Source organism: Halichoerus grypus, chromosome 8, assembly GCF_964656455.1.
Source record: "Halichoerus grypus chromosome 8, mHalGry1.hap1.1, whole genome shotgun sequence".
NCBI classification, from domain to species: domain Eukaryota; kingdom Metazoa; phylum Chordata; class Mammalia; order Carnivora; family Phocidae; genus Halichoerus; species Halichoerus grypus.
In genome coordinates, this window is record NC_135719.1 from 3,245,881 (window position 1) to 3,269,420 (window position 23,540).

At 40.5% G+C, this 23,540-nt stretch overlaps 1 protein-coding gene across 3 annotated transcripts in view; it reads right to left on the reverse strand.

The window, feature by feature from the left end:
• The window catches only part of ADAMTSL3 (ADAMTS like 3), a 344,500-nt gene that overhangs the window by 84,673 nt on the left and 236,287 nt on the right, over positions 1 to 23,540 (reverse strand). For all 3 annotated transcript variants that reach the window (XM_036072905.2, XM_036072904.2, XM_078078809.1), the window contains 3 exons: positions 17,305 to 17,434; positions 1,427 to 1,619; positions 1,162 to 1,341 (listed from right to left, as the gene is read on the reverse strand). In XM_036072905.2, coding sequence (XP_035928798.2) covers positions 1,162 to 1,341; positions 1,427 to 1,619; positions 17,305 to 17,434 — 503 coding nt within the window. The remainder of the gene's footprint in view (positions 1 to 1,161; positions 1,342 to 1,426; positions 1,620 to 17,304; positions 17,435 to 23,540) is intronic.

Here is a 23,540-nt window from a genome sequence, read left to right on the forward strand (position 1 = left end):
ACCAGCAGGTTGCTCAGTGGTGGCCTAGGAAACCGACTCGCCTGAGTTCCAACCCAGCTCACGTGGGCAACCTTCTCTTCTGTCTCCTCTTGTTTCTCCTTGCAAAAAGCCTTCTTTTTTTTTTTTTTTAAAGGTTTATTTATTTATTTTAGGGAGAGAGAGAGAGCATGAGTGGAAGGGGCAGAGGGAGAGAGAGAATCTCAAGTAGACTCCCCGCTGAGCACGGAGCCCAACACGGGGCTCGAACTCACGACCCTGAGATCATGACCTGAGCAGAAACTGAGAGTTGGATGCTTAACCGACTGACCCACCCAGGCTCCCCCCAACCCCCCGCAAAAATGCTCCTAATGAATGATTTGCTTGTCCTTGTTAGCAGGCTTGAGCTTTTCTAAAGATCATCACTTCAACAACACTTTGCATTTCCCCTGACTTTGCAAAGAATCTTGGGGAAGAATATTTACCTGTTCAGAGCTTGGGAAAGCTCCAGGACCTGTCATCGATCTCATGGCCACTGGCCACAAGGATACTCTAAGCCAGACAGGAAAACCAGACACATACTCAGGAAGTAGCTCCCCATTGAAGTACAGTAAAAAATTGGGTCATTGTGAGTTAAAGCTGGGAAATCCTTCATGATTTTAGGGGATGAAAGATTTCACAGCAGAGGGAAGCTCAGACCTGGATCCAGGATTTGAGAGGAAGGACAAGAGCGAAGACACAAAGGCAAGCTGGGGCAGACGTGGTTAACAGTGTTACTTTGACGATACATGGTCAGCAACTGCAAATTCGCTGTTCACAGAAAGAATGGACGGCGCGGGAAGCACCATCAGTCTCCACTCTAAAAGGCCAGTGAGAAGACATGGCCATGACGTCTGCTTCCGGCGCCCTTGTAGGACTATAGGATGAGATGAGCACAACAGGGTTTGACCGTGCCCAGCACTGAATGCAGGGCTCGGGGGAAGTCCAGGAATGCCAGAAAGTGCCCTTTCCTATGTGTCAAGATGATTTCTGATGTCAGCTTGCCTCTCTACCCCCACTGGAGGCCCCCGGGTTATGTACCCCAACCACATGCTTCCAGATCATCTTGTGGAGGACATATTTAGAGTCTGAAACAAACACGGGACAAAAAAGAGGCGGCACCATGAGGTGGGGAATGGCCCTTACCTTTGACCAGTCTCCCACAGTGATATGCGGAGGGCAGTCTGTCCTGGCACAGGACTTATGGGAAGATGCCTTGGGTCCTTGGCACAATTCATCAGAGAGATTCAAAAAGCTGCCATCCGTTAACAGCTGCCGACAGGTGACTCTTCGGTTGTGAGTTCCCCCTCCACACGTCCTGGAACACTGAGAAGGTGGAAGGGGCAGGGGGGTCAGGGCTCTTGCAGCCACAAGTGTGGTGGGCAATGGGGACCCCAGGCTGCCACATTACCTGCTGCCATTCTTCAATGTGCCAGCTAGGAGGGCAGTCAAACTGATTGCACGCTTGTAGGGCATGCGGCTTCTCGTCTCCACACTCCTCAGCGGGGGCCGGGGACTCCCCCGGGTGCAGGCAGTACACCTCTCGGGTCTGGATTCCCACACCACAGGTAGCTGAGCAGGGGCCCCAAGAGCCCGTGTGCCACCTGTACCAAAACACAACAGGGCAAGTCGAAGTGTCCTGTGAGACCACGTGCGGCGGTCAGAGCATACGCAACTTCAAGTTCTCGGGACGTCCAGACTTCACGCTCCATGTGCAGACCCGAGAGCCACTGCAGCCCCACTACTAGATGCGATGAAAATACAGAAACGTAATGTTTAAAGAAATGTCGGTAAGTGTTTAAAGGTTCTACCCATTTGGGAAAGCCCAGAGTACAAAAGAAGCAGACTTCTCCCCATTCTAGCATACCACCTTCTATCCATAATAAAAGCTTGGGTTTTGGTTTTGAATAGAGCCCCAAGGCAAGCATGATTTATATGGCTGTCAAAAGAAATTTTAAATGCTTAAAAGCACACTTCAGGAAATTTTCAGGGCACCTGGATTCATTATTTGGAATATCCCTAAGAAAATTCTTCTCTGTTAGGATTGGATTTACAACACGTGTATATATAATGTGATTCCTTTCCAATAAGATCTTGGAAAAATCAGGTTTTCTCATGAAACATCTGTAAAAATGAAAAACCAGGGCAAGCTGCTTTTGATATATATTTCCAAATTGCATTCAAGGAAGATTCTCTCAATTCACACTCCCAGCAGAAGCATGTGAGAGCGCCTGGCTTCCCACCCCTATACCAATACTGGACCATATCCCTGCCCATCTGATGGGTGCAAAGTTGTACATTATAGTTATCTTAATTTGTGGGTATGTAATTATTAGTGAACATGGATTTCTAACTAGTTACTGTAGAGCTATATCACGAGGAAACAATTTTAAAATGCTTAAAATTGGGGCGCCTGGGTGGCTCAGTCGTTAAGCGTCTGCCTTCGGCTCAGGTCATGATCCCGGGGTCCTGGGATTGAGTCCCACATCGGGCTCCCTGCTCGGCAGGAAGCCTGCTTCTCCCTCTCCCACTTCCCTTGCTTGTGTTCCTGCTCTCGCTATCAATCTCTCTGTCAAATAAATAAATAAAATCTTTAAAAAAAAAAATAAAATAAAATAAAATGCTTAAAATTGACACAAAAGGATGTTTGCTCCAAGATAGTTTGTAATAGCAAAAAAAAAAAAAATTAAATTTTACAAAATGGAAGGAAACAATCAAAATGTTCTACAATAAAGGTTAAAATAAATAATTGTATATTCATACAGTACAATGCTAGCAGCCATTAAAAAACAAAGTAGAAGTATAGTTATTGACATAGAAATAAATTTGATATTTTTTATGAGAAAACATAAAAAATACCTTATAATATTGTTTTATGCATTTATAAGTGCAGAAAAAAGGTCTGCATAGTTATACATCCAAATGTTAACAGTGATGATCTCTAAATGATAGGATTTTTATTTTCTTCATTCTTGCCAGTATTTTCCCCTGATTTTTCTTAAAATAAACATTCATTATTAGAAAAAGTAAGTTAGTTCTTTGAAAAAAAAATAGTGTTAATCTAAAGGTGAATTTCAGCTTTTCTGATTTCTAATTTTCCATAATAAACATGTTTTACTTGTGTAAATAAGAGGAAAAATAAAAAATGAAAAACATTCAAGACAAATATAATGGGACAAAAACATTAAAATTTTTACTTATGAAGACAAAAGTTCACAACGAAGATATAATAATCATACAAGTATGAAGACTGAGTAAAAAGCATAAATACGTATGAAGTACAGCTCTTAGATATAAGAAAAATGGAAGGATAAGTAATAAAAATTTTTAAAGGCTATAAAATACATCTCTAAGCCCCTGATATATAAAGAAGGCAAACCTTAATAAGAATATAGAAAATTGGGGCACCTGGGCGGCTCAGTTGGTTAAGCATCTGACTCTTTATTTTGGTTCAGGTCATGATCTCAGGATCATGGGGTGAAGCCCCACATCGGGCTCTGCAGTCAATGGGGATTCTCTCTCTCCCTCTCCCTCTGTCTCTCCCCCCGCTCCTGTGTTTTTTTCTCTCTCTCAAATAAATAAATCTTTAAAAAAAATAATGTAGAAAACTAACGCATTTGAACACCTTGGTTAAGTAAGTAACTTTTTAGGAAATTACAAAAAGTTCTATTCAAGAAAGGGACTAGATCCTGTTAACTTTGTGGTCGAGTTCCCACAAATTTCCAAGAAACAGGTGAATTCCCACGTCATTTCAAAAGTTCCAAAGTGAAAAAGAGGATTAAAATATTTAATGCATCATGAAGGTAGGAAAAACCTTGAGCACAAAATCTGACAAATATATATAAAATTTTTTTGCATATAATTATATAGTCTAAACCCTAAATAAAAGAGAAGTATAAATCCTAAGTAAAACAGAAGCAAGTTAATCAAAGGATTAAAATATTACATAGTAAAAAAAAAAAAATACTACATAGTATATGCTATGGACTGAATGGTTATATCCCTCCCCAAATTATTATGTTGAAGTCCTAATCTCCAGTGTGATGGTATTTGGAGACTGGGACTTTAGGAGGTAATTAGGATTAGATAAGGTCGTGAAGGTGGGACCCTCATGATGGGATTAGTGCCCTTATCAGAATAGAAACCAGAGAGCTTGCTCTCTCTTTCTGCCAATAAGAGGACACAGAGAGAAGGCAGCTGTCTGCAAGCCAGGAAGAGAGCTCTCATCAGAAACTGTGCCCTGTTGGCACCTTGATCTTAGACTTTTCAGTCTCCAGAACTGTAAGAATATAAATTTTGATGCTTAATCTACCCAGTCTATGATATTTTGTTATCACAACTTGAGCTGATTAATAAGATATGTTTTCTGACCACGGTGGAACTATATTAGACAATCCCCAAATATTTAAAAGTTATGCAATATCATCTAAATTACTCATGGGTCAAAGGAGAAACCACAATGGAAATAAACAGCTTTTCTTAAATGCAGGTTACTAAAAATATGAAGTGCGAAAATCTGTGGAATGCAGCTAAAGCCATGATCATAAGGAAATCAATAGCCTTAAATGAATATTGTAAAAAGAAATGCTGAAAATCATAATCTAAGTATCCATTTCAAGCAGCTAAAAAAATACAGTAAATAAACAAAAAAAAAAGTAGAAAAGAGGAACAAAATATATGAGAACAGATATGAATGAACCCAAAAATAAAACAAAAGTTGCCACTTCAAAAGACTAATAAAATTGATAAATTCATGGTGATTTATGAAGAACAAAAAATATGAACCATAAATTACCAACATCAAGAATTAAAGAGAGAATCTCAAAGGCATTAAAAATAGAGTATACGTGTGTGATGAAAATCACTATATGTCAATAAATTTAAAAATTTACATAGACTGAAAATATGCCTAAAAAAACACAACTTATCAAAACTAACACATAAATGTAGAAAAATCTGACTAGTCCTATATCTACTAAATTAAATTTTTAATTTAAAATATTTAAAAAATAAACTCAAGTGTCAGATACCTTCCTTGGTGAATTATTTAAGGCATAAATAATTCCAACCTTACATAAACTCTCCAGAAAATATAAAAAGAAGGAAAACTTTCCCAACTCATTCAGGTCAATGTCACTCATAAACACAGATGTAAAAATCCTAAACCAAATATTAACAATGAAGTGATATATATAAAGAATATTATTATATCATGACCAAATTGGGTTTATTCCAGAAAGGCAAAGTTGTTTCAACTTGGAAAATCAATCAGTGTTTATGATATTAACAAAACATAGGAGAGAAATCATGTGATCATTTCAACAGAGGCAGAAAAACATTTGATAAATTTCAACAGCTATTCATGATTGAGAACTTTCTTAATCTGAATAAATGCATCCCAAAAATCAAGTGGTGGTGGTGGGGTGAAGCAGGAGAATACAGCAAGATATCTACATTCCTCTCTGTTTCAAAAAAAAAAAAATAGCTATGACAGTTAACGAAAGACATAAGGGTAAAGCTCTTTTCCCATACAAAACAAACATCTCAGTAAACCAGAAATCAATTGGAAGCACAGTGCTGAAATTGACTAAAGTTGTCTAGGTTTAGTGGATGCCAGGATTGGAAACTTGCAATGGCAGCTGGGAGTTCAATTTGTATGGGGAAATTAAAGAGCACCACAGTGAGGGGGGTGACTGAAACACAGTGAGGGAGTCACTTCTAGAAACACAGTAGGGCAAGACTCCCTGACCCATAATTGAAGGCTAGAAAAATTAGCCTGTGTGTATGGTTGGAATTGATCAGCTGCCTGGGATAAAATAAAAGAATGGAGATAACCTGGAGCCTGCTTAATATTTTTAAGGATTTATTTATTTATTAATTTATTTTAGAGAGAGAGAGAGCAGGGGGAGGGGCATAGGGAGAGGGAGAGATAATCTCAAGCAGACTCTGCGGTGAGCACAGAGTCCAATGCAGAGCTCAATCTCATGACCCTGAGATCATGACCTGAGAGGAAACCAAGAGTCAGACTCTTAACTGACTGAGCCACCCAGGCATCTCTTGAGCCTACTTATTGAGCCAAGCTATCATATAATATTCTGGGAGGGGTTCTGCAATATTTCACCTGGGAGGAGAACCTAAAGGAAATAATATGAAACCTGGTTCTGATTTGAGGATCTTGGGGAGAGGTATTCATTCAAGTAAGCAGAAAACCCCCAGATAGGAACATATAACTCCCATTCAATATAAGCTTGCAAACCAAAAGGTCCAAGGAGAGAAAAAAAAAATTAATGACATGAAGATAGCAAACACACAACAAATGAGAGAATTCCCCCCTAAAGAAATAGAAATAACAACAGCACTACTTGTATAGCATGTTCTATTTCCCACATTTGGTTTTAATATAATACTCACATTATCTTCATAATGTCTGAAAAAATCTTTAACATAACTATGTGGGGGTTTTTTATTCTTAGGGACTAATAGTGATCCAGGAAATAGCAGATTGGTTGCATGTGCTTACTTCTGTTCCCTTCCATCCACCCTCCCCTAAAAAATACCCAATAAAAAGACAGTAAAGGGATAAAGGTGGTATTAAACAAAGGCATATAACCACAAAGACAAAGAGACTGTGAGAGATGCAGTTGATTTTATAAGCTGGAGAAAAGATGGAAAGTGATGTTTAACTTAGCAGCCTGGAGAAATCTGAAAACTAAGCTGGGAGTTGGGAAAGTCCAAAAGCAAGAAGCCATGAAACAATCAGACACAACATATTTCTAAAAGTGGGGTGTAGCTGAAGTCAAAATAGATTCACTGAAAGTCTATATTAACCTGAAATCCTTTTGTGTCTCTTAGGCATGCAGGAGATTTATTCTCCCACACCCAGCAGAAAATTGAAGGGTTACTTAAGGACTTAAGGAATAGCAAAAAGTGGGAGACTGTACTAGGAATGGGGATTAAGTGAGGGTCTATGTATTGTCAGGTGAGACCGCCAGACTTCTTCCCTGACTTGGCTCAGAGAAAACACTTCCAATCAGACTTGTATCCCTTTCCCACTCTCAAACAAAAGGTTGGAGAATTCCTCACCAGAAATGTTAACTAGCTTGAGAGCAAAAAACAAATTCAGGAGGTCTCCCTGTGAACAGCCCATCCAGATCACTCTAGAGTGAAACCTACCACTCAACAAATTCTGTCCATATACACAGGGCTTCCAGTCTGCTTTTGGGTACACTATTCTTAAACGAGCAGATAGTCAAGGAACATAAAATATTTAATGAAAACATCTAAGAAAAAAAGAAACAAAAACAGGCATATGGGAGAAAACAGACACAATGCAAGGTACTGAAGAGAATAGAACAAAACTAATATAAAATAAAAGAAATTCATAATTCATATTCTCAAGAAACAGAAGGTATTGTATTCATGAAATGAAAACAGGACGTTATTAAGAAAGGTACTAGGAACCTACAGAGAACCAAAAAAGACTCTTGTAAATTAAAAATGATTAAATAAAAATATAACCAATCAGTTGAAAAACAGAAGTAAAGAAAAGTCTCAAAAAGTAGAAATAAAAGAAATGCAAAATAGGGCCAGTTCAGAATGTCAAACATTATACAATGGGAGGTTCATTTAAAAAGCAGAAGAAAAGAGTAACTCAAGAAAATTTCCCAAAATGGAAAGAAGTGTTCAGATTTTAAAGCCCCTCCCTATTTCCCAACACGAAAGATAAAAATGAACTAAACCAAAGCATATAACGTTGTTCCATTGTCTTCCAGAGGGAACAAAACAGGTTTGTATAGAGGATGAGGGATCTAGGTGGCAAAGTAATTCTCAACAATAGCACTGAAAGTTAGAATTCGGTGAATGGAGCAATACTTTAAAAATACTTTTTGGGGGGTAAATGATATGGAACCTTGAAATCTATACAAGACAAAATATTAAAGTGGAATAAAACACTTCCAGATATTCAAGAGCAAAAAATTTAATCCCCAGTTTTCTTGGGAAGCTCTTGGACTTATGTGCTCCAACATTGGGGTTCAGGTGCCCCTTCGGATCACTACATTTGTATCTTTGGGGTAAATACCGAGTAGTGCAATTGCTGGGTCGTAGGGTAGCTCTATTTTCAACTTCTTGAGGAACCTCCATATTGTTTTCCAGATTGGCTGCACCAGCTTGCATTCTTAAAGGACCTATTTCATTAGTAGCTCTACAGTTAATCAAAATAATTTCCATTTCACAAATAATCTAAGGGGCTTAAAGACTCTAATCACCACCCTCCCCCCAAACTTTACCAGGCTTTGTTGTCCGATATTTATTTCTTTTTTCACACCCATAAATCCGATATCATTATTGATTTACAGTCAGTGACTTTCTTTTAGATTAAGTATCTTTACAATGTACTTTGCTCATCATTCATTCTTACATTCTTGTATCTTTCTTCTAGGATCAGTTTCCTGCTTAATGAATATGCTCTTTTAAAAATTATCTTTAGTAAGAGTTTGCTGATAGTAAAGTCTCCTGGTTTTGTTCACCTAGAATGTCTAACACAATAGTAGTTAACATTTTTTTATTACTTACTATGTTCTAAGCTCTTTTGTAAGTAATTTACATATATAATATGTATATTTATATATTTATATAATATGTATATATGTATATACTACTGCAATCTGAAAATATCCTGTTTCACTAAGTATGTAATACTAGGCTGACAGTTATTTCCTTTTAACGATTTCAAGATAATATTCCTTATTGCCAATGAGAAGAAAACTCTTAATTTTGTGGCTATTTTTCCTCTTGTAGATCTTTACTCTCTGGTTGTTTTTGAGATATTTTCTTTGCCTTTGGAGTTCTCAGACTCAACTATCATGTGTTTAAGTGTTTATTTCTTTTTATTTTTCCTGCTTGGGATTTGTTGTGGCTCCAGATTCTTAGGATTCATATTTTTCATTAATTATGAAATATTCTCAGTCATCTCTTTGAATATTACCTCTGTTTTTTTTTCTTCAGCTCCATTTAGATATATTTTACACCCTGTCAATATTTCCTCTGTCTCTCTTACCTCTAGTGTGTATTTTACACACCTCATTTGCTCTCTGTGCTTTATTCTGGATAATTTCTTCAGATCTCTCTTCCAGTTCACCTGTTTACCCCAGTCCATAACTTTGAAGTTTCGATGATTATTTTTTTAACTTCCAGATATTCTATTATTAGAACCATATGGTTAAACCATATGAAATTGCCAATATGGGACCTTTTTGATTGATAAAATTGGAAATTTCATATAGTACAACCTCATAGTTGGTTCATTAAAAAAATAATCTTCCAGGTATTTTTGATAGTTTGTTATTCCTAGGTTAGATTTTCAATTTCCTATCTTATATCTTTAAATATTTTAAATAAACTTACTTTATATTTGTACCTGATAATTCCAATATCTGAGGCCCTGGATATCTGATTTGGGTTTTCTCCCCCACTGATTCTCACACATTGTTTCTTCATGAATTTTTTTTTAATTTTTTTTTTTTGTTGTGAGATCACTAATTAGGTCTTTGTGGGAATTTTAAGTTTGGAGGAGAAGACACATTCTTCCACAAAGGGTGTGCGTTAACTCTTGTCAAGAGCAATGTGAATTAATTTTTCAGATCACATTGTCAGAGTGAATATGAACCTCATTCCTACATAAGGGGCTATCTGTGGTTTTTAAATTCTCAGAGGAGTCTTTTTTTATTGAGGTATGACTGATACGTAAACAGTTGTATATATTAAATGTGTACAACTCAATGAGTTTGGGAATAAGTACACCTGTGAAACCATCCACATCATCAAGGCCATAAACACCTCCATTCTCTCCCAAAGTCTCCCTCCATCCCTATTCTTATTCTTTAGCATCATCATCGTTATCATTATTATTATTCTGGGTGTGGTAAGAACACCTAACATAAGATCTACCCTCTTACCAAATTTGAAGTACACAAAAACACAGTATTGTTAGCTATAAGCATTTTGCTATACAGTAGATCTCCAGAACTCACTCACCTTCTAAAACTGTAACGTTGCACCCTTTGACCATCACCTCTCATTTCCCCTCCTCCCAGCCCCTAGCAGCCATCATTCTACTCTCTGCTCCTGTAAATTTGACTACTTTAGAGTCCACATATAAGTGAGATCACACAGCATTTTTCTGTGTCTGGCTTCTTTCAGTTAGCATAATGCAGGGGAGGCTTTTTTAATTCCTTCCACTCAGAGGCAAAGCCAAGACAGATAAATTTCCTTGAGATCTGCTTTTTTGGGGTGGATTTTTTTCCAATTTGTCTTTTCACTGAGGTAGATCCTGGCTTCATATGGGAATCTCCATTCCATTCCTTATTTCCTGGAGATCCAAGGACTTGTCTGTTTCCAGAAAAAAACTGTTAAAGCCAAAGGTCTAGATTAGTGGGATTGCCAAATGTCCCCCATGGAAGCACTAACTTTAATACAAGTTTACCATGCTAGATTCATTCTATAGCTCTTCCTTCCTTCCTTCCTTTTCTCTTTCTTTCTTTCTCTTACTTCTGAGGATTTATCTTACTTTCTAACAAGCTTAGTTTTACATTTCAAGTTGTTTTATACATATTTTACTCAGTATTTTAGAATCTTTTAGTAGAAGGGCCTTCAGTATATCTAGTCCACCACTTGGCTAAAAATGGACATTCACATTCACATACTCAAAATAATATTTTAGCAAGTTTAGCTCTAGGTTGATCATGATTTCCCTGTAGTACTCTAAAGATGATATTTCTTTGCTTTTTGGGAACTTCAGTTGTTAAAAAGTTGTTAGTAGTTGATATGTCTTTCAGGTCTTGTAGCTCTTAGGATTTTCTTATCATCTCTGACTTTCTGCAGTTTTGTTATTATGTATCTAAGTGGGATTTATTTTCATTTATTTTTCTTGATACTAGGAGTAGACATTTTTTTAAGTTTTAGTAAACAATTCATTTAATATCTTGTTTCTCTGCCATTACCTCCATATTTCTTACATTTCTTCTCTTTTCCCCAAATCTTCAACTTTCTGTGCTTTCATTCTTTTGACTTCCTCAGCACTACCTTCACGGTAACAATTCTTTCTTCAATTGTCTGTAACTTACTTATTTTTCAGTGGCTTTTAAAATTTCTAAGTTGTATAATTGGTTCTTTTTAAGACTCACCTATTGTGACTATATTTCTGCCTCTGTCTATTTCATAATTTCCAGTTCTTTACATGGATATTATTTACCAATTTATATCACCAACGATCTTAGTAACACAGTCTTTTTTCAGACTGTTCTTGTATTTTTATTTCATCTGGAGTGAATTCAACTTTCAACCACTGACTCTGTTGACTATCTTCATTAGTATTAGGTTTCTTCATGTGCTTTGGAGTTTCATTTTGCAGGCTCAATTTGGTTTCTCTCTCCCCACTTCCCTTTGTCCTTTTCTCTGACTCTTAACCCTCCAGTGTCTCCAGTCCAGAACCAAGTCTCATATGGACAGCATGGCACAAAAGCACTCTACGGACACTGACGATCCAGTCACTGAGCCAACATGTAATTTGGGGCCGTATCGTTGTGTCTGTCCTCTATCTCCCCAGGCAAGTAGGCTCATCTATACAATGGCTTCAGGTTGTGATCAGCAGCAGCTTTTTCCTGCTTCCATTCCAAGAAGCAATGAATGTGGGTCCTCTCTAAGCAGTCAAAAGGACGATGTTCAGGCCTACTCTCTACGGAACTGAACTCTCATGTGCCCTGACTGCTTTGGGGCCCCAAGTCCACGAGAACCACAGGTCTGTTTCCACTCACCACTTCACACTTCCTTTCCTTTCCTGGCCCAGATAGTTCTTTTCATGATATTGCCTTGGGTAAGCTGTTTTAATTCCCCTGCTCTTATACTGCATCTATCATTGATCTGTATTTGGAACAGAATGTAAAATTAAAACACCAGCTTAACTGGAAGCCTACTAATTAGTTAGATTGTAACTGGTTATATCTAAGTTTCCAGTAGCTTTTGAGGTGAGGGAAATCACCAACAGTAGAAATATACATCATATTTTGATGATAATCGAGCTATATGGATAAATAATTAAAAGGATGCTGTTTCACTATCAATTCAGCTTAAATATATAACTTATTTGGAGTGACTTCTGGATAGTCATCTTTCAAGAAAGTATACAGCTAGAAGAATCCATCAGAGGCACAAGGGACTGGAAATGGAACCACTGTTATTCAAGAAATGGGGAACTGTTTCTTCTTAACAGACAAAAGACTACAGAATTTTTTAAAATTCAAGAACTGGGTAATAAGTAGGTAGAGAAACACATCACTCTTGCCTCTTGCTTTCTGACTTCCCTCCCTAGCAGTGCTGACTACTGTCAGAGAAGAAAGCTCTCCTCAGACGAGTGGGGCCATTATGTAACCCTGCATGTTTCTACAAGCTGCTGGCTCTCTCCTGGAAAAAGCAAACTCCATAAATAGCAGACACTCAGCAGTTATAGCATAGACCAGGGGGGAGTAACCCCATAAGAGCAAATAAACATACAACACCCCACCTTGGAGAGTCCAGGCTAATACATCAAATGCATTTGCCTTTGGGTAAATAAAGATCAACTGACTGTCCAACCCAATCTCAGTGGTAAGTTTCACCCTGGGGTGATATTTTACTGCTATTGCCCTTGGAGTCAGTAAATATTTGTGTGGAAACTATTATGCAACACCCTGTCCCTGTTATTCCTACACCACTGGTTTCTAGAACCTAAAACATTTTTGTAAACTTACCTTTACTTTGGCACCAACCCTTTGTCTCGGCTGGGTTTTTTCCAATATCACTCTCAACCTTCGAAGAGTTTATTAAATTTGCAATTTTGAAACGAGGAAGAGTATTTCCCTTCACATAAAAACAGACTCTTAATTTTGCAAAGTGGCCAAGACATAGTGCATGCTCTATTATTCCTAGCTTGGAAGGAAGCTCTGTGGGCAGGACAGTGTTGGAGATGATAACGTGCAATCATTCTTGCTGAGGCCCAGCGATGAGGGGACAGGGATGCTGCTGCACCCGGGACAGGTCAGCACGCTTCCCTCAGCAGCCTTAAGAAACAGGGTTCAGACTTGCTCCTAAATCTTGCTCCGGTTTGGTGAGCAAAGGAAGAGCAGCACTGCAGACTGAACTCAACCCTGCCATGGCCTCCTGGGCAGGTCAAGGGAAGGCTGTTGTTCTCAGAACTGAAATGACCCTGAGCATTTGTAACTACTCATGAGTAGACAGGAGGATCCCCGCAGAAAGACTGGGCATAGTTCTGAAGACGTGAGTAAAAAATGCACCCTTGAGAGCACGCTTAAACAGCAAAAGGTTGGAGTTGTTAGGAACTTGCTGGCCACAAAGTCCAGCATTTTCCGTCATTACTCAGATGAAGAGACCCAGAGGACTAAGGCACCTGCCTGAAATTCCTGGAGGGGTCAGAGCTGGGGCACCACCCCATGCCCCTGACCCACTCCAGTCCTCTCTCAACTACAAAGAGTTCCCCTCTATCAAGGGTCTCAGCATAGGGTCCTATTTCACATTCTGTTGGACTTCATTATACCAGTAAGAAGTGATCGCTTCTTAAGAAGTGATCTCGGGAGAGATTTAACTTGTTTTATGGTGGAAAAGGGCTCCAGACAGCAGGCATGGTATGTGCAAAGTCCCAAAGGCATGAACGAACATGAGAGTGGGTCACAGTGAAAATTTACCGTGGCTGCAGGGCACGTTCCTCACGGCACGTGCGTGCATGCAGGTGCATGCATGTGCGTGTGCATGTGCCCGTGCTGAGGGTCGTAGTGACAGGAGATGTGGTTCAGGAACCTAAAAGCAGGGTCACAAAGGACTTTATAGGCTGTTACAGTCTGAACTATTTCCCCACAAAAATTGTTGAAGCCCTGACTCCTAGTACCTATAAATGTGATCTTATTTGGAAACAGAGTCTTTGCAGATGATCAATTTAGATGAGGTCATTAGAAAGGGCCCCAATCCAATATAAGTGGTATCCTTACAAAAAGGGAACATTTGGACAAAGGGATGAACAGAAGGAAGACAACATGCAAACATTGGGAGAACAGCATCCACAAGCCATGGAACGCTACCAACAGCTGGGAAAGAGACCTGCACCGGGTTCTCGCTCCCAGTCTCAGAAGGAGCCAACCCTTCCCCGCCCCTTGACCTCAGACTTCCAGCCTCCAGAACAGAGACAATAAACTTCTATTGTTTAAGCCACCTGGTCTATGGTACTTTGTGACAGCAGGCCCAGGAAACTCACACACGTGCTAAAGTAAAGAACATGGATCGTGATCCACAGGTAAGGAAAGTTACTGGAAGGCTTTATGTGGGAGCTTCACATAGTCACCGCAATTTAGAAAGCTCTCTGAAGGTCATACCTATGCATATGGATCAGAGCAAGGAAACACAAGGGGTGGGCGTTTATTTAGCAACTGTCGAAACAGTTCATGCAAAATACCTCTGCATTAAGGTAGCAGCAGTTAGGAATGGCTGGGGCACATTGTTAAGAGGTTGAGAGACAAAGCATCACGAATCACGTCCATGTCATCAGAAGAGAAATGAAACCAGAAAAAGCCACAATGCAAAGCCACTCGAAGAAGGGACTCAGATTCTATTATGAATAGAATAAATAGTGGAGAAATGTATGATTTGGACTTCATCTTAAAAAATTAAAGGGCGCCTGGGTGGCTCAGTTGGTTAAGCAACTGCCTTCTGCTCAGGTCGTGATCCTGGAGTCCCAGGATGGAGTTCCGCATCAGGCTCCCTGCTCAGCAGAGAGTCTGCTTCTCCCTCTGGCCCTCCCCCCTCTCGTGTTCTCTCTCTCATTCTCTCTCTCAAATAAATAAATATAATCTTAAAAAAAAAAAAAAGAATGCCTTAAAAAATTAAACTAAAAATGATGAAATCGAGTTATTTACCTTACACTGAACATAATGTAGGTGGTAATGGCGACTGGGTGTGCTCATTCTTGGAGTGAAGAAAGAATGGATTGTTTTGTATTTTCTCTCTCTCTCTTTTTTTTTCCGAAAAAATTATATGATGACCCACTACGGCTATCTTCACTTTCAGAGCTAGATCAGAACAGGCTTGTTTTTGCAAAAGCAAAGCCGAGTTTCTCCACCGTCCTCGGCCCCCTCAGTCCCCTGCTGGGCAAATTCCTCTCACTTGGAGCACACTTTGTGTTGGCACCTGGTCCATTTTCCGTTTAATTGGCCACTTGTGCCCATGTCCTCATTTGTCAATGACTTGGGCTAGAAAGAAAAGACACAACTGGGTGAAGACTAGCTTTCTGTTGATAGGGAATAAGATTTGAAACTAGAAATAAAGCACGCTCCCAATTTAGGGGTGACAGTTTCTTCTTTTCACTTCTCCTTGTTTATGGCTACAGAACTACATGCTTAGCCAAACTGCAGTCACCATTTAGAGTTTGAATAAATTCCAAACCATTCCGTTTATAGTCCTCTTTCCAGAAAGAGAGTGCCGGCTGGTGTTGAGAAAGGGGAGGTGGTGCATGATTCCAACTTCATGGGAAAACATGTTGGGAGAGTAAACTATGTTTCCCGTCGCTGTGTTTCCCCTTGTCCCTCACCCCGGTTCAGACAGGTCGCCATCTGCTCCCATCTACAAAGCCTCAAGGGCAGGGTGTGTCAGGGAAGAAAAACAGAAACCCTGGCTTTTCCAAAAATATCTGAGTCAGTGGTTCTAGTGTTAGAATAAGAAACAACTGAGAAACCCAGATAAGTATTTAGATTACGAGGGCTTGCTTGTACACTTAACAGAAGTGCCATTTCTCCAAAGATAAAAGGGACACACCAAGTAGCTGTACACTCAGCATTGCACCCGTACGACTGATGCTTTTGGAAAGTTCTGGACACACTTGACAAAGCGGGCAGCCTAAGCCGAGGTTAGATCAGACCTCCCTAAAAACCCCTCCTGTATGTCTCTTCTGTAATCTTGGATCATTCTGGAATGCAGTGAGCATGTGTGGGGGGCGGGGCAGGGAGGGAAGCAGATTTCCCTGTGCTGTTCCTGGGCCGAGGTCCTACCTGCTTCTCAGCGGAGCCCAGCAAGGTGGCTCCAACGCAAGTCAAGAAGTCCCTGGGATTTCCTGAGCCTATAACTGAAGTCAGCAATATGGTCGCGGATATAAAACACTGTGCCTGCCTCACTGGAGGGGTGCCCTCACCAAGGTGAAGCGCACATTGGAGCCGGTCTCCATCAGAGGCTGTGCCGGTTGGAGAAGCAGACTCGGAAGAAAAGGGCCCATCTGCAGGACGGGGAGGGTGGATTCCGAGGGTGGATGAGCTTATTCCATACCCACCCCACCTCCCTCAGACCACCAGGGCAGGACTTTTTACATCACGGCCAACACATTTCACGGAATCAAAATCAGAAGGGTCGAGAGAATTCCAGAACCAAACTTATTTCCTGAATAAACATAAAATACACCTGTCCTAGGGGTGCCTGGGCGGCTCAGTCGTTAATCGTCTGTCTTCGGCTCAGGTCATGATCCCAGGGTCCTGGGATCGAGCCCCGCATCGGGCTCCCTGCTTGGCGGGGAGCCTGCTTCTCCCTCTCCCACTCCCCCTGCTTGTGTTCCCTCTCTCGCTGTGTCTCTCTCTGTCAAATAAATAAAATCTAAAAAAAAAAAATTCCCCAGGATCTTAAAAGGACTTAAGCAAGGAAGCTGATTAACTTTTAGGGTCAACCTTTCAGACCAAGAAGACCAAAAATAAGTCGGCCTCATCTATTCATGCGGGCCCGTAACACTGCACCCCAGTCTGAGACCTAAGGCAAGTCAGTAGTAAGGGTGATAATGCACGGTGTGGAGGTCACAAGTAGGAGATCCGCTCAATCATTCAACAAGTATGGACTGAGCACCAACTGCGTACTCGTGCTAACTCTACCTCAGATCCTGTGCTCTCTGATGTGGCCTGAGGCAAAGAAGGGCCCTTGAGGAGATAGGAGAAAGAGAACAGAACTGCAGACCCCGTGGTTCTGCAAGCACAGACCAGCTGATGTTCATTCACAAGAGCCAGGGTAAAGGGGATTCCTTCCCAACACGCAGTTTCTATGCACCCAGCAGGAATCTGGCTGGAGCATAATGTGAATGGAGAAGAGAGAACGCCGACCTAAGCCAGGTGGGTTACCTTGGGTAGAAGCACAAGGCTTTATGCACATGTGGGCCTCTCTGCAGGAGAGGGTGCTACCATTCGACACAGCGTCCTGCGAGCGCGGGACGGCACGTACCTGGGTGGGCAGGGCTCCGTGTTGCAAGCCTGGCTCATTGCCGGAGGACGGTGGACCATATCACACAGGGTATCACTGACTGTCTGCTGGGTCTGGGTGTGCAAGCACACTGCTATGGCTTCTTGATGGCCTGGAGGTTGGAGAGAGGAAAAAAATGCAAATGACTTAGAATAACTTACTGTGGGGGAAAGAATAGGGTCTTGGGACTTCTTTAGCCACTGCCCTTTGACTCTACTGCTTGGCCACAGGCTGATTTCAGGGTGCACATGGGAGCAAACCGCTTTGCATTTTTCAAAGTCTTCCTGTTTTTAATATTCTCCCCACTGCCCTCCCCGCCCAAATACACTCACATTGAAACACGAAAAAGCACCCCGACTCCCCATCTACTTTCAGGTGTACCTACATTCCAAATGCACTCAAAGTCCCCTCAGCTGAACCATCAAAGTGTTCCTCCCAAACATATACCATAGTTTCCCAAGAGGAATTTTCCTATCAGCTGCTAAAGAATAACATTTTTTCTATGTCACCGCACATGTGTTAACTTTGATGTGGAACCCTCATTAAGATTTTCATTATGGTGTGAGTTGCTCTTCACTATTACTATAATTAGTAATATTTCCATTGCCAGCAAAAACAACAGCAATACCTCCCATTGGGAGAGGGCCCTGGCATGTACAAAGTGCTTTCAACTGTACCATTTGGGCCCACCATAACCTTGTGAGGTCCGAAGAATGGTACCATCATCTCCATTTTATTAATTGAATAATGAGGACACTGAGGTTTAGAGAGAAATTAAGACAGCAAGAAAAGGGGTAGATTCAAAACTAAAAATTAGGTTTCCTATCTCCTAAGCCAGAGCTCTGTCTTTGTCCTGCAGGGATCCCAAAATGCAATACAGTCAACCAGCTTCCCAAAGCAGGGACTGCTTCTTGGGCAAATAGGAACACTTCCATGGGCTAATCTTTCCTTTGTCTGGCCCCAAAGCCCACGTCTCAACCACTATTCTTCGTCTATTGAGACAAAAAGAATTATTGGAAAATCAGAACTGAACAAAATATAAATCAAACCCTGGATGAAAAAAATCACATAAAAATTGTAACATCAACTTGACTCTGCTATTTGAAATATGCAAATGTATTCAGTTTCATGCAAGAATGTGTGTTCCATTATGTTAGAAGACTGTGGTTCTTTTTCCAAATGCCATGTTTCAATTCATCCGTTTTATGATATTTTACAGAATGCAGAATAGGCCAAAAGGATATATAAAATATACATTGGTGATGTTCAGTTCTTTCCACTAAATTTTCTCCTGCTTTCTTCAGTTGAATTCTTATGTCCGTGGCCATGGTGGGATGCAGTCTTCAATCTCCATGGATCTCCCATGAACTTTTTTTTTTTTTAAATAAATACTGGCTAATTTGAGATACCAATGGGACACAGCTAAAGTTGAATTACCAGTTCCCATTTGCAAATGTCAGGCTTCCTTACGGACTTCATAGGGGCGCAGATGCTCATGTTCTAGCACGGCTGCATTTCTTTTTCATCAAAATCCAGTTACCTTTCACATATATTTTAATTTGTAATCAAAATTCTGTAGAAAATATACACAGAGACTATTCTGGAATGTTTTCTGGAGACACAGTGGGTGGGTCTTAAAGGTCTAAAGTGATCTCATTTAACCATTCGGATGGAGTGCTAGAACACTCGTGAGAAATTTCTCTGTCTTAAAGTAAGCATACTCAAAGGAATGTAAAAAATTAATAGATGGCTTAGGATACTTATTGGGGTAAAATGTATTTTCTAAAGATGGCCACAACAATATCTTCCACCCCACATACTCAACCTATGAGAACAATTTAACACTTTTCACTTCAAGAGGCTTGACAAAACCTTTATCTTCAAAAGTAGAAGTAAAAAATATAAGTTTACTTCATCTTATACTTAGCAAAATTTGGGTGATAATTGTGATGCATTTAGGAGCTATAAAATAAATGATGCGTTAAAATTTCAGTATAATTTTTCTAATCAATTCCTTTGGTAGCATGAGGCAACATCTCTCAATCCACATTTGACTTCTACAATGTCATAATAAGAGGGTCTTTTGGGGGGCAGAAATAATATTCAAAGCCTTCATCAAGAAATGAATTAATGATTAGAGGAGGGTGCAAGGACTCAAAAAAGGGAAGCAGAGCCATTTAACACATTTCCTTTTGTTGGTTTAAGGTTGGCGTGAGTTGGGTTTCTTGCATGCAAGTCCTGAGTAATTCAACATGCCAAATAACATCTCATACACACACACACACACGCACACACACACTCAGTAAGAAATACCTGGAGCAATGAAGAACATCTAGCCAGAGCCTTTAAAGTGCTCTGTCCAGTATTTAATACATGAAGTTGTAAAATAAATAGGAAAAAATAAATTGAATAAGACAAGTATGTTGATTTAATAACCGAAGAGCCTTGGGCCCTAGAAAGAGACATTAATATGCTCTTGGAGCACCAATGGAACATTAACAAAAACTGATCCTCTATTAGTCTATAAAGTAAACTGCAATAAGTTCCAAAAGCCAGAAATCACGCAGGTCACATTCTCTGACCACAACAGAGTCCAACTGTAAACAAATAATAAACAATTAAACCCCGAAGTCCAACCATTAGAATTTTCCATAAGTCGTTCCCTGTATAACTGCTTGGTCAGAAAGAGTGAATGGATCCCACATTATTTGTGGCCAGAAAAAAAGAGAAGAGAGAGGCTTAAAGCAACCCAAGACCAGATGAACAACTCGTAATAATAATATCAATACTGTCATGAAGTGGATGGGTTTTTTTTCCAAGAAAACCTAAATTAGGGAAATTACTTGGAAATTGGGGCGCCTGGGTGGCTCAGTCGTTAAGCGTCTGCCTTCGGCTCAGGTCATGATCCCAGGGTCCTGGGATCGAGCCCCGCATCGGGCTCCCTGCTCTGCGGGAAGCCTGCTTCTCCCTCTCCCATTTCCCCTGCTTGTATTCCCTCTCTCGCTGTGTCTCTCTCTGTCAAATAAATAAATAAAATCTTTAAAAAAAATAAAAAATAAATAAAAAATAAAAAATAAAAAAAATTACTTGGAAATTAAGATCTTGAATACAACAATAAGCAGGAGGGGTGGGGCTTGAAAATGATGTCAAAGATCCAGCCATGATGCTCTCCCCTAAATCCTGCCCCCAAAAGGGGAAAACAAGAATGGGCAGGAACCAGTGCTTTCAAACTTTTTAAAAAGATAATATCCATGATATAAACTATTTCTTAAAATATGTTATTTATTGATTTGAGAGAGAGAGCATGCACGAGTGGGGGGGGTGCTGAGGGAGAAGGGAAGAGAGAAGCAGGCTCCCCGCTGAGCAGAGCCCAACACAGGGCTTGGTCCCAGGACCCTAACATCATGACCTGAGCTTAAATCAAGAGTCAGACGCTTAACCGACTGAGCCATCCAGGCGCCCCATGATATAAACTATTTAAGACTATTGAAAGGTATGGAAAACTCCAATTCATGTTACAAAACTACTATAACCCTGATAATGACATCTATAAAAGAAAAAAACAACCATATCTACTTCATACAGTGTTGCCTTGTACAATGCTATATTACAGATACAAGCCCAGGGGCATATTGAAAAGAACAGTTAATCCATTTTCCTTTCTCTCAGCTGATAAGCCACTGTGAATGAGAGGATGCTACTCTCAACTCCCAGGTCATGAAAAAGAGGGAAAGCATGATATGCTCTGGGTCAGGAGAAGTGCCAAGGAACAGCATCATTCTTGGGGTTCAAATGCAAGTGTTATAGCACTGCAAATAGGTGAGTTCTTTTTAGCAACCAGTTGAGGACACAGCTGGTAAAGATTAAGGACTGTTGAAACCATTTGGCTGCATGAAGGGCATCATAAACATTGCTGGAGCCTGAGAGGAAGTGACCAATTATATCAAGAGTGGTTAGAAGAAATTACAGCCAGAGGCCTGTCATGACTCGGAGAGATCTGAAGAGAACAAAACAGCAATGGCTAACCTTCCGTGTCGGGAACACATCTCCGTGGGGAGTATGCTAACATGATCCTGCGGTGGACCTCGGTTTCGGTCCCACTATCCCCTTTGTAGGAAGGCATGCTTGGAGTCCGCCATGGGAAATGGAAGATGCCCACATGCAGCAATATCATTCACACATGTCACTAAATCCAATGCTAGCATATTGTAGTCAGCTGTATAAGAAGAGAATATTACACCGTGACCTCAAACATCTCTGCATTCACTCCCCAAATCACTCACACACACTGGCCTTTTCCTGGCCTATTTCTATTAGGAGCTGCCTCTTCCACAGCTGAAGACCAATCTCTACCACTGTGTGTTGGCTTTCACTCCTTTCCACCTTCCCAGGAAATCTGTTGATTACTTTAGCTTTTGATTTCATTCTGGAGCTTCCTCACTTCCTTGTAAATGTACCCAAGCCACTCAGTCACTGAATAACACAACACACACACACAACCCACAATACCTTCTAGCCTCTTCCCTCTCTCCGTCTTCTTTATCACAGACAAATTTTGCCACAAAAATATCTATTCTTTTCATCTCCGTGTTGTCACCTGTCACTCCTTCCTCCATCCTTTCAAATCTGACATCCATATCCAACACTCCAATGGATGGACTCTTCAAGTCATCAGTGGCCACCCATTCTCTTCCTGGAGATTCTCATCCATCCATGCCCCGGCTTCAATTCTCTCCATACACAGATGATTCATAAATGTATATTTCCAGCCTAGATCTTCGCACTTTGCCTCAGATTCACACGTGCAATGGCCTACTTAGCATCTCTATTTGGAAGTCCAAAGGCGTGTTAAAGTTATTACAACCAGAACTGAACTCGTGATTTCCTTGTGCCCAGCTGGACCTCCAGGGAACACTCATCATCTCAGGATAGAATCCAGGACTCAGACTGGCCACCTCACTCCCGCTCACCCCCTCCACCCGTAGACTTTCACCTTCTACACATTTCTCCGGGTCATCTGCTATACTCCATCTCTAGCATCCTTACCACTGAAGGCCCAGCCTTCGCCTGGATGAGACAACGACTTCTTAAGACGTCCTCCCTTACATCTGTTCTTATCCCTTCCAAACCCTTTTTTTTACAATACAGCTGGGCTCACCTTTTTGAAATAAATAAAAGTTTGATCATGTAACTCCCACTTTGATTCTTTAAATGGCTTCCCCCCGGGTCTTGGGATAAAGAACCAAGTCAGCTTTGCCTGTAAGGCATTAGTCGGCCCCTGCCTTCCTCTCTGGCATCAGCTCACCATCTTCCTGAGTATTCCAGCTGCACCTGCCTTCTTCATTCGCGAGATGGACCATGCACCTGCTACCCAAGGACTTTCTACCTGCTCTTCCTTCTGCTGGGAATTCTCTCTGTGACCACCCCCCCAGCCCCTCCTTTGCTGAATTAATTCCTCATCTTTCAGATTTAAGTTCAAGAGTAACCATTTTTAGGGAAGCTTCCCCTTACTTCCCTAACTAGGTCAATTTCCTCCTATTATATGCCTTGAGAGCACCATGTATCTCTTTTGCTATAACCAGCTGTGATTTACATATATGTGTGTGATTATAAGATCGGCGCATTTCCCCCGCCAAGTGTGAGTCACTGTCACTCAGCCCAGTGCCTACCGCAAAGAAACATGCAACAAATTTGTAGAATGTTGTTTTTGAATGAAACAACAGAGAGATTCCTGCTACTGTCAGGACAAAGGCAAGGTTGGCATTGCCCACATTCCTTATTATTGTTTTTGTGATTCTAGATGATGCAATGAGATATAAAACTTACATAAGATAAATAAATATGTGAAAGGGAAAAATGAAACCATCATTAATTATAGATGATTATTTTACTTAGAGAATTCGTAAGAATGGACTTAAAAATGAGTAGATGTTTTAAGGGGCTCAGAAAATCAGATTTTTTTAAAAGAGAAAAAATGGGAGCATTATAAGAAGAATGCCCTATTATTATTCTATGATAAAATAATCATCCCACTAACACTTATTATAGACCGCGTGCCAAGCACTGCGATTAAGCACTTCTCCTACATCATCTTGTTAAATAAGCACATTCAATCCTTTCATTGACCCTCATGAAGTAGGGATGGCTCTTCTCATTTTACAAAAATGAGCCCCTACAAACTTATATAAGGGGCCCGAAGAGGGTGAAGAGAGCGGAAG